Below are 11,658 nucleotides of genomic sequence, written 5' to 3'. Positions count from 1 at the left end.
AAGAAAATAAAATAATTGTGATGAAAGCTGGAAAACAATCAGAAAAATAAAGTAATAGAATAAAAAGAATAATAAAAGTTACTAACAATACCTTACAGGCTCGACTCAGGCAGAACTTTTCCTCTCATTTCTGATATCTGAACTTTACAGACAACATTAATTTAACTGTATTTAACCCTCCTGTTGTCCTCGAGTCAAGGAAGGAAGGAAAGATGGAAGGAAGGAAGGAAGGAGGGAAGGAAGGAAGAAAAGGAGGGAGGAAGGAAGGAAGGAAGGAAGGAAGGAAGGAAGAAAAGGAGGGAGGAAGGAAGGAAGGGAGGAAGGAAGGAAGGAAGGAAGAAAAGGAGGGAGGAAGGAAGGAAGGGAGGAAGGAAGGAAGAAAAGGAGTGAGGGAGGAAAGGAAAGAAGGAAGGATGGAAGGAAGGAAGGAAGGAAGGAAGGGAAGGAAGAAAAGGAGGGAGGAAGAAAGGAAGGGAGGAAGTTAGGAAGGAAGGGAGGAAGGAAGGAAGAAAAGGAGGGAGGGAGGGAGGAAAGGAAAGAAGGAAGGATGGAAGAAGGAAGAAAAGGAGGGAGGGAGGAAGGGAGGAAAGGAAAGAAGGAAGGAACGGAGGGAAGGAAGGAAGGAAGGAAGAAAAGGAGGAAGGAAGGAAGAAAAGGAGGGAGGAAGGATGGGAGGGAGGAAGGTAGGAAGGAGGGAAGGAAGGAGGGAAGAAAAGGAGGGAGGAATGATGGGAGGGAGGAAGGTAGGAAGGAGGGAAGGAAGGAGGGAAGGAAAGAAGGAAGGAGGGTTAGGGTTTGACCCGAGAGGACGACACAAAGGTTAAGATATAACAGTGTGGGTGGGTTCACACTGATAGGACGAGCTAATGATTGATTGATGACATCATCAGTCAGTAAATATCAGCCGCTGTCCGTCAGAGAGGAAACCGTCTCTGTGTGTTTGAACCTTCAGGATAAAAGTTAGTGTTTAACATCTGTGAAGGTTTTTATTAAAACGTTCATATCTGTCAGGATGACTTCAGCTGGAGCTTCTCTTCTTCTGCTGTTTCTCTCCGCGTCGGTAAGTTAACGCTGTGAATGGAAATGATTTTAAAGTATGATGTAATGTTCAGTTCATTACCACAATGATCCTGTTCTTTATTTAACGTTAAAGACATTTAAACACTTTCTATCACCTGTTTAAACTGTGTTTTACTGTTTTTAGCTTATAAAATAACATTGTATGTTTTTTATAGGCAGTTTATATTGTTCATATTATTGTGTCCAACCTTAATAGAATAGAATAATCTTTATTGTTATTGTACATGTGCCACAAATTTGAAAGTAATCCTTATTGGTGCCAGTTGCAGTTTAAAACGTCCTTATAAAAGACGTATAACTATATAAATAAATACAAATATAATACACTGTAGTTCTATTATAAAGTATTGTGTTGATGCTCTAATGGAACAATCTATATTATCAATTGGTTATCAGTTTCTTATGATTCATTTTGGCCGAATAATTGATAATTAGTGAATACATAACTAAAATTATACAAAGCATATTCTGTGTTTTACAATGCCTCAAATATATTAATAGAGAAATTACGAACTCCTGAATCTGTGAACCAATCAACCTGTCAATCACCACGTAGCCACGCCCTAATGCATACCCTGCTTTATCGTCACATATAAAATCAGGGAGGCCAAAATGTCCCAAATGAACATCATACTGCATTGAAGAAGGCTTTAAACTAGCGATTGAGACCATAAACACATTTTGAAAACGTTTACTGAGGTTAGAAATCAAGTGAGAAGTTGGTGAATTCTCCATTGACTTGTATAGAGACGGAAGTCCTTTTGACACCAAAACGGTCGCCCCCTGGTGGCCTTTTGAATATTTTTGTTTTTTTATGCCTCAAATGTCTAGCGTGTCTAATTTACTTAATATTGACTTATTTTATATCATTGTTTATATGGAGAATACTGATCGCTGCTCATTCATTCATTAAATGTAACTTTCTCTCTTGTTGTACTTTAATTCATTTCTATTCTGTTAATATTCTCCTTTATTCTTCTTCCTGTCTGCAGGTCTTTGCACACGGCACCACTGTCTATAAAACAGATGAGTTTCTGGGTCCGGCCGAGTGTCTGGAAAACAAGTACGTCTCCTCTTCTCTCCTCCTCTGATGCTTTTCCTCTTCATCTGATTCATTCACTCATATTAAGCTTTGTTGTTTGCTGCTCTCTGATTGGTCAGGTTTGATCGGGACTCATGTGACCTGGTGTTTTGCCGTCCGTGGCAGTCCTGCGTTAACGGACGTTGTGCCTGTAGACCGCCTTACAAATGTCCCACAGAGGGTTTGGCCCAAGTCTGTAGTCATAGCAACAAGCTGGTTCGCTCCTACTGCCAGGTAACCAAACGTTGGGGTGTGGGGTTCAAATCCCATGTTATCAATCAATCAATCAATCAAACTGTATTTATATAGCAGCTTTCATACAGACTACAAGGAAGGAAGGAAAGATGGAAGGATGGAAGGAAGGGAGGAAGAAGGAAGGAAAGGAGGAAGGAAGGATGAAAGGAAAGGAGGGAGGAAGAAGGAAGGAAGGAAAGATGGAAGGGAGGAAAAAGGAAGGAAGGAAGGAAGGAAGGAAGGACGGAAGGAAGGAAGGAAAGGAAGGGAAGGAAGGAAGGAAGAAAGGGGGATGGAGGGAAGAAGGAAGGAAAGAAGGACAGAGGGAAGAAGGAAGGGAGGAAGGAAAGGAGGGAAGGAAGGAAGGACAGAAGGAAGGAAGAAAGGGGGATGGAGGAAGGAAAGAAGGAAGGAAGGGAGGAAAGAAGGAACAGTCAAAACAGACGGGGTCAGGGGGAGGACGACAGGAAGTTTAACCTTTTATAACTCAGGACTGTAATGGTGTTTTATTTTGTAGGCGATGGCCGTTTCCTGCCAGACCAAAAAACCTTTCATGTCCCACTTTGGAGAAAGCTGCACTGGTTTGTTCCCAGAGATAAATTCACTATTCCTCCTTTATTATTGTATCATATTTACTCCTCTTCATCTTCATCTTCCTCTCCTCAGCGGATGAACCGAAGTTCAGCAGCTCATTAGATGAGTTCACAGGATTGGTCCGACTCTTTGTTCCTGGTACTGGGAGCACTGGGGGAGGAGGGGAGGACTTACTGGTGTGTCAGGATCAGTGGGACACGGCTGCTGCTAACGTGGCCTGCAAGGAGAGCGGACACACACTGTGAGACATACACTCCAAAATACACACCAGTATACACACCAGTACCAGTATACACACCAGTATACACACCATAATACACACCAGTACACAAAAGTATGTTTTAACTACTGTGTAATTTTTCTGTTCTGTGTGTGTGTGTGTGTGTGTGTGTGTGTGTGTGTGTGTGTGTGTGTGTGTGTGTGTGTGTGTGTGTGTGTGTGTGTGTGTGTAGAGGTGCCGAAGCAGCTGACACCTTGTCCTACGTTTCCCTGACGAGCGTCCCCAGCGAGAGACCGTTGCCGGACAGGTGCGTGAGCGTCCGTTGCCAAGGTTACGAGAGCTCCCTGTCAGAGTGCGTCATCCACAACAAGACCAGCATCAACGACGGAAACGTCGCTGCGGCAACCTGTGCACAACCGGCAACAGGTCGGTAATTACTGACTTATGTTATGTTTTACTGTGTTGTGTCATCGGTGTGACCTTTTGACCTTTGTGTGTGTGTGTGTGTGTGTGTGTGTGTGTGTGTGTGTGTGTGTGTGTGTGTCTTTTCAGATGAGGAGTGTGACTTCAGGTGTGTGAGCGGGAAGTGTTTGTCTCTGAGTCAGACGTGTGACGGAGTTGATGACTGTGGCGACCGCAGTGACGAGATGTGCTGCAAGAGTAAGGAACACACACACACACACGCACACACTATATACACACACATACACACACACACACACTATACACACACACACAGGTATATTCATATTAAATCAGATCATTCAGTTTGTGTCTCTCTTTAACAGTATGAATCACTGTGTGTGTGTGTGTGTGTGTGTGTGTGTGTGTGTGTGTGTGTGTGTGTGTGTGTGTGTGTGTGTGTGTGTGTGTGTGTGTGTGTGTGTGCGCGCGTGTGTGTGTGTGTGTCAGAGTGCAGGGCTGGGCTTTCCGCTGCAGCTCAGGTGTGTGTTTACCTAAAGACGCAGTCGGCGACGGACAGATCGACTGTCTGGACGGTGAGGACGAATCAAGGAAACACACAGGTACTGAACACCGTCTCACACACACACACACACACACACACACACACACACACACACACACACACACACACACACACACACAAACACACACACACACACACACACACACTCCCATTCAGTTTTTCTTTGTACCAACTGGTTTTATTAACCTTTACATGCTGTTCAGGGTCTAATTTGACCTATTTTTACATTTAACCCTCCTGTTGTCCTCGAGTCAAGGAAGGAGGGGAGGAAGGAAAGGAGGGAAGGAGGAAGGAAGGGAGGAAGAAGGGAACGATGGAAGGAGGGAAGGAAGAAGGGAAGGAAGGAAGCGAGGAAAGGAAAGAAGGAAGGGAGGAAGGAAATGAGGGAGGGAGGAAAGGAGGGAAGGAAGGAAGGGAGGAAAGGAAAGAAGGGAGGAAGGAATGAAAGGAAGGAAGGTTGGAGGAAATAAGGAAGGAAGGAAGGTAGCAGGGAGGGAGGAAAGAAAGAAGGATGGAGGGAGAGAGAAAGGAAAAGAGGAAGGAAAGAAGGACAGAGGAAAGAAGGAAGGGAGGAAGGAAATGAGGGAGGGAGGAAAGGAGGGAAGGAAGGAAGGAAGGAAGGGAGGAAAGGAAAGAAGGGAGGAAGGAAGGAATGAAAGGAAGGAAGGGTGGAGGAAATAAGGAAGGAAGGAAGGTAGCAGGGAGGGAGGAAAGAAGGAAGGATGGAGGGAGAGAGAAATGAAAAGAGGAAGGAAAGAAGGACAGAGGAAAGAAGGAAGGAAGGAAGGAGGGAAGGACGAAAGGAAGGAAGGAGGGAAGGACAGTGTCGAAATCTTTTCATATAAACACTTTTTTCTCTTTTCTTTCTACAGAGTTGCAGACGCCGAACTCTCATCTCACATACACAGGTACGCCGGTTACCATGGTAACCCATTCAAGGCCATGTAATCTCCTCAGCATCAAAACACAGACTGTATCCAAAATCTGCTGAAGTGCATCTGATGGAGATTTGGTTGCATCACAGTTATTCACATCTTGGTAATGTCTGTAACAATGAGGATAATGATCTGTTGCTGTTTCCCCTCTAGAGTTCATCTCTCCTAGAAATGGTGAGTTAAATAATCTTCACATTATATCTGACTGTAAAAGAGAAAATCTAATCGACTCCTTCTTTCCTTCCTTCCTTCCTCCTTTCCTTTTCTCCCTCGTTCTTTTTTTCCTCCCTCCCTCCTACCTTCCTTCCTTCTTTCCTCCGTCCTTCCTTCCTTTCCTTCCTCCCTTCCTTCTTTCCTTCCCTGCCTTCCTTCCTTCTTTCTACCTTCCTTCCTCCCTTCCTTCTTTCCTCTGTCCTTCTTTCCTTCCTTCCTCCCTTCCTCTTTTCCTTTCTCCCTCCCTCCCTCGTTCCTTTTTTCCTCCCTCCCTCCTACCTTCCTTCTTTCCTCTGTCCTTCCTTTCCTTTCCTTCCTCCCTTCCTTCCTTCCTTCCTTCCTCCTTTCCTTTCTTCTTTCTCCCTTCTTTCCATCCTTCCTTCCTTTCTTTCTTCCTCCCTTCCATCCTTCCTTCCTTCCTTCCTTCTTTCCATCCTATCATCTTTCCTTCCTTCCATCCTTCCATCTTTCCTTCTTCCTTCCTTCCTTGACTCGAGGACAACAGGAAGGTTAAAGACTATTTATTTAAATGATGTTTAATTTAATTTAATGTGTTTGTGTAGAAATTAGGGTCACGCGAGCACACATGGAGTCCAAGGTGAAGTGTGGTGTTCCTAAAGCAGGCAGTGATGATGATGAGGAGGAGGAGTGGGGATCAATATCTAGACGTGTGAAGAGAGTGGTGGGAGGGCAGCGAACAAAACCGGTCAGTTAGACACACACCTGTATGTCTGTCGAATGTGATGTCATCATCATCGTCATGACTACATACTAATGAGCCAATCACCTGTCTGTTTATAGACTCAGATCCAATGGCAGGCTGCTATTATGATTAACAGAAGGCTCGAGTGTGGAGGAGCTTACATCGGAGGCTGCTGGGTAGTCACTGCTGCTCACTGCCTCGGGTAAGACCAAGTAACTTCCAATGGGGGGGGGGGGGGGGGGGGGGGCATGAAGACACCTTAACTCCTATTAAGTTTGGGATTTTTCTTCCAAAAATGTCTCTGATCAAAATCTGAGTCAGTTTAACCCTCCTGTTGTCCTTGAGTCAAGGAAGGAAGGGAGGAAGAAGGAAGGAAAGGAGGAAGGAAGGAAAGGAGGGAGGAAGGAAAGGAGGGAGGAAGGAAGGAAGGGAGGAAGAAGGAAGGAAAGAGGAAGGGAGGAAGGAAAGGAGTGAGGAAGGAAAGAAATAAGGAAGGGAGGAAGAAGGAATGAAAGGAGTGAGGAAGGAAATAAATAAGGAAGGGAGGAAGAAGGAAGGAAAGAAGGAAGAAAGGAGGAAGGAAGGGAGGAAGAAGGAAGGAAGGAGGGAAGGAAGGAAGGAAAAAAGGAAGGGAGGAAAGGAAAGGAGGAAGGAAGGAAGGACGGAGGAAAGAGGGACGGAAGGAAGGTAGGAGGGAGGGAGAAAGGAAAGAGAGTAGGAGGGAGGGAGGAAGGAGGGAAGAAAGGGGGATGGAAGAAGGAAGGAAGGAAAGAGAGAGGAAGGAAAAAAAGAGAGAAGGAGGGAGGAAGGACAGACGGAAGGAAGGAAGGGAGGAAAGAAGGAACAGTCAAAACAGACGGGGTCAATTTGACCCGGGAAGACGACACGAAGGTTGCATGCAATGGTTGCATGTCATACCCATTTCTCTTTTCCCTTATTTCCTGTCAGTCGCTTCACTAGTAACTAAACAGTAAAGGTGAAAAGTGCCCAAAAACATGCTCTTAAAAATAATTATAAATAATTATAAAAATCGATTGTGTGTTTGTAATAGTCGATAATATTCTTATTTCCCTTCTCTCTCTTCCAGGCCCAACCCTTTGCTCTCTAAACCAACTCCTGGTCCAGATGACCGAATCCCTCGAAAGTAACCATTGATCTATCTGATGCGCAGTTATCTGTCTAATATTCTGTGCAGTGAACCCAAATGTTAAGCTTAAGCTTCTTGTAAAAGCCTCTTTTCTTTCCCTTCTCCTTCCAACAGGCCTAATCAGGTGACGGTGAAGTTTTCTCTTTGGCAAATTGCAAGAGCTCTGCCCACAACAGACGTCGTTCCTGTTGCAGATCTCCACATCCACCCTCTGTATGTATACCTGTTTGTGAGTATGTACAGTATAGTGATGATGGGCCCAAAATATCTCTAGTTTTTAACCAGGTGGGGAGCTCCGGTCCTCTGAAATGAGGCCAACGCGGAAGTAACTTAAAACTGCATTTTATCAAAAGGCCACCAGGGGGCGACCGTTTTGGTGTCAAAAGGACTTCCGTCTCTATACAAGTCAATGGAGAATTCACCAACTTCTCACTTGATTTCTAACCTCAGTAAACGTTTTCAAAATGTGTTTATGGTCTCAATCGCTAGTTTAAAGCCTTCTTCAATGCAGTATGATGTTCATTTGGGACATTTTGGCCTCCCTGATTTTATATGTGACGATAAAGCAGGGTATGCATTAGGGCGTGGCTACGTGGTGATTGACAGGTTGATTGGTTCAAAGGTTCAGGAGGGCGACTCCCTTCCTTCTTTCCTTCCTCTATCCCACTTTCTTCTTTCCTTCTGTCCTTCCTTCCTCCCTCCTTTCCTTCCTTCTTCCTCCCTTACTCCTTCCTTTCCTTCTTTCTTCCTCCCTTCCTTCCACCTTCCCTTCTTTCTTCCTCCCTTCCTTCCTCCCTTCCTTCTTTCCTTCCCTCCTTACTTCTTTCTTCCTCCCTCCTTTCCTTCTTCCTTCCTCCCTTCCTTCCTTCCTCGCTTCCTTTCTCCCTCCCTCCCTCCCTCCCTCCCTCCTACCTTCCTCCCTTCTTTCCTTCCCTCCTTCCTTCATCCCTCCTTTCCTTCCCTCCTTCCTTCCTCATGCTCCTCCTGATGCCCATATAAGTAGAATCCGGGTTTTTATTTTTCCCAGCATGCACCTGAAATTTTCAAGATGGCGCTGCTCAGATCCGATACTATTGGCCTCCGAGCAGCAGTCCACAAACCAATGGGTGACGTCAAGGATGTTGCGTCCTTTTTATATACAGTGTATGATTTTAACCCAGAATATGGCAGAATATTTGTTATATTAGGTTAACATGGTGCTGATTGGATAATACATCAGGGTAGTGAGTTGAGGCTGCTTCACTTTCCGAAGTAATGTACAGCCAGTTGTATAACAAACTCAGCTAACTGGCTAACTGTAGACTGTAGTAGTAGTAGTGTGCGCTGAATGTATTTTTACCTCTACAGCAGCAGGGGCGGGTTAATGCTCTGGTGTGTAACCTTGCTATTGGTTATTGGCTGCGTTACGTAACGCGGCAGTGATTTTCAGACCCGCCCATTAAATCCAGACGCAGAAATCTTGAAACACAGTTTGTGAAGCCTAGCTCCACAATTCAAATTTAAATGGTTGAAATGCATTTTACACCTTTTTTAGAAATACATTTATGACCTATTTATTGTGTTTAGAAGAAAATGTCTGAATTCACTTTACACAGTCTTTAAAATGTCACTTTGGGTAAAATTAGATAAAGTGTAAAATCCAGCTAATTAAATCAATCAATCAATCAATCAATCAATCAATCAATCTTTATTTGTATAGCGCCAATTTACAACAAAGTTATCTCAAGGCACTTTACACATAGAGCAGGTCTAAACCGAACTCTTAACTTAATTTGAGACCCAACACCCGCAGCACTTAGCGACAGTGGCAAGAAAAAACTGTTGAAGTCACACTAAAACTAACCATTGTTCTGTGTTGTTCTACTCACCCTTTCACTTTAAATAAAGGTACAATCCCTACACCCGTGAGAATGACATTGCTTTGGTGCAACTGGAGAAACTTCCTTTCGAAGAGGGGTGTCTCTTGAACAACCCAGCAGTCACCCCGGTCTGCGTTCCCTGGACCTCCAGGCTCTTTAATCCCAACCACACCTGCACCATCTCTGGATGGGGACAAACTGCAGGTACAAGAGCCAAAAGCGCCTCGTCTACTTCCAGATTTGTGAGGGGTAGAAATCCAAATTCAGTTCAAGAAATTCATTGGAAGCTACTGAAACTGAGTGGAAGTCTATTATAAGCTTTAGAGCTGACAGGTTTTTTTTAACCCTCCTGTTGTCCTCGAGTCAAGGAAGGAAGGGAGGAAGAAGGAAGGAAAGGAGGAAGGAAGGATGGGAGGAAAGAAGGAAGGGAGGAAAGGAGGGAGGGAAGGAAGGAAGGAAGGGAGGAATGATGGAAGAAGGAAGGAAAGGAGGAAGGAGGGGAGGAAGAAGGAAAGAAAGGAGGGAGGATGGAAGGAAGGAAGGAAGGATGGAAGGGAGGGAGGAAGGAAGGAAGGAAGGAAAGGAAGGAAGGAAGGATGGAAGGGAGGAAGGAAAGGAGGGAGGGAGGAAAGAAGGAAGGGAGGAAGGAAAGGAAGGAAGGAAGGATGGAAGGGAGGAAAGGAGGAAGGAAGAAAGGGAGTAAAGAAGGAACAGTCAAAACACACGGGGTCAATATGACCCGGGAAGGCGACACGAAGGTTAAAGTAGAAATGTTGACATGTTGGTGGCTCTAATGGTCCGTTTAATAGCTGTATTAGATATTTAACCCATAGTAGATGTTTGTACTTTTAAAAAATGTAATCCAATGGTCAGATCCACTGTAGTTCGGCTCCTTCTCTACCTTCCTTCTGGTACTGATGACTAACCTCTCTGTCTAAAGGTGGCAGAAGGGCTCATTACTTAGAGTGGGCCAATGTTTCCCTCATTGAAGACTGTCAGAGATTCCACAATGACGACTTAAAACCTGGCATGATCTGCGCAGGTAGGTGTCGTTATATCCTGGTGCCTTTAAGTATAGTTGTGTTTATTATGTCCAAGAGTCCATTTGAAGTTTGACTGTGTGTGTGCAGGTGCTCTGGACGGCAGTGTTGACGCCTGTCAGGGGGATAACGGAGGTCCTCTGGTGTGTGAAGATGAACTTGGTGTTTCTTACTTGTGGGGAATCGTCAGCTGGGGGAGTTGTGGCCGGCCGCAATCACCTGGAGTTTATACACAGGTAGAATATGGAAGTGTAGAGGAACAAGAAAAAACATGCTCCAAACCAAACCCGATCTTTACACTTTGATATGCTAAAGGAACAAGATTGTTTAAATCACCAAACAATCCATTATTCAGTCAGTCGGACTGATTATATGATACATTAATATGAATTTAAAAAGTGCCTGAATGAACAGAGACCTGAGATCCTAAATACTATGACCTGGTGTTGTCCAGTATATCCATTATTCCAGGTCCTCTTGGTCTCCTCAACTGTAATTGATTGACTTAAAGCGATGGTTCGGCGTAATTTCGACCTAGCGTCATATGCACCATGAGATCTATCTAATCACAGCCTCAGCCCTCTTTTTTCATTCGGTTGTACAGGCGCTAATGGACCCACCAGTGTATCTTGTAAATTACTCCACTAATAATGCCTGGATTGTTATCAAACTTCTACAGTAGTACAAATAGGGTCTTTACTCGAAATGGGGTCGCGCGAGACCCTGCACAGATCTCTAAAATGGGAGATTGTGGTGAAAGAATTAGTCATTAATAATAATACTAATAATGTGTCTTCCAGGTTGCTCATTACTTTGAGTGGATCAGACGTCATACCGGCTGGCCGACTGTGACCAGGTTCAACTTCTGATAACGCTCCCACAATCAATCACATACGGATTCTAACTCTCCTCATTTTTGTATCCATTTGTTTCTGTATAAAATAAAAGACAGTTACCATTTTAACCATTATTTTTTGTTTGGGTTTATTAATGTACCATCAATAAAACATTATGTTGTAATTCTTTAACAATTTTAACAATTAAAATACTGTTTGTCACATCCTGTTTTTTAGTTTGTGTCTTATTTTGAGAGATATTTTCTCCTTGTGTGTGTAGTTAGTTTTACTTCCTGTGTTTTCCCGCCTTGGTTGATTTCCTCATGTGTTTCACCTGTCTCGTTTAGCTCACCTGTGTCCTGTTGTAATCACCTCATGTCTATATAGGTTAGACAGTTCAGTCATTGTCTGAGTCTCTGTGTGTTTTTGCCTCTGTGTTCATTTCACCCTGGGTATATTTGTAAGTTTCTCGTGTGTTGAAAAATAAAGATACTATTTCTTCAGTTAAATACTGAGCCTGCAGTGTCTGGATTTGGGTCCTACCACCTCCACCTGCTCTGCAGCCCATGACACTGTTGTTACGTGATTGATCTTATGTTGGTTTGCATTATTGCTACAGATCACATTTCCCAGGAAGGAAACTCAATTCTGGCGTCTACCTTCCAGACAATAGTATTTAATCACTTGACCAAATCCTTACCCTTACTCCCTACAAATAATGTTATTGG

The 11,658-nt window shown here is 44.0% G+C and overlaps 1 protein-coding gene across 1 annotated transcript; it reads left to right on the top strand.

Annotated features, from left to right (window-relative positions):
- The first annotated feature begins 905 nt into the window (after positions 1-905).
- On the top strand, positions 906-11,159 carry LOC134006167 (complement factor I-like). Its single transcript, XM_062445261.1, has 18 exons — positions 906-1,060; positions 2,073-2,143; positions 2,242-2,395; positions 2,913-2,976; positions 3,062-3,230; positions 3,442-3,635; positions 3,762-3,869; positions 4,124-4,234; positions 5,070-5,105; positions 5,286-5,306; positions 5,909-6,051; positions 6,147-6,250; positions 7,136-7,192; positions 7,310-7,408; positions 9,083-9,258; positions 9,995-10,096; positions 10,185-10,330; positions 10,895-11,159. The coding sequence occupies exons 1-18, from the start codon at positions 1,013-1,015 to the stop codon at positions 10,961-10,963; spliced, it is 1,872 nt and encodes a 623-aa protein (XP_062301245.1). The 5' UTR covers positions 906-1,012; the 3' UTR covers positions 10,964-11,159.
- The last annotated feature ends 499 nt before the right edge of the window (positions 11,160-11,658 follow it).

This window comes from Scomber scombrus, chromosome 23, assembly GCF_963691925.1.
Source record: "Scomber scombrus chromosome 23, fScoSco1.1, whole genome shotgun sequence".
Lineage (NCBI taxonomy): Eukaryota > Metazoa > Chordata > Actinopteri > Scombriformes > Scombridae > Scomber > Scomber scombrus.
This window is presented reverse-complemented; position numbering and strand designations above follow the sequence as displayed.

Coding starts and splice junctions, on each gene's coding strand:
- LOC134006167 (XM_062445261.1), top strand. CDS start 1,013: ATGACTTCAGCTGGAGCTTCTCTTCTTCTGCTGTTTCTCTCCGCGTCG. Junction 5,106..5,285: donor CTCTCATCTCACATACACAG/GTACGCCGGTTA, acceptor TTTCCCCTCTAG/AGTTCATCTCTCCTAGAAAT. Junction 7,193..7,309: donor GATGACCGAATCCCTCGAAA/GTAACCATTGAT, acceptor TCCTTCCAACAG/GCCTAATCAGGTGACGGTGA.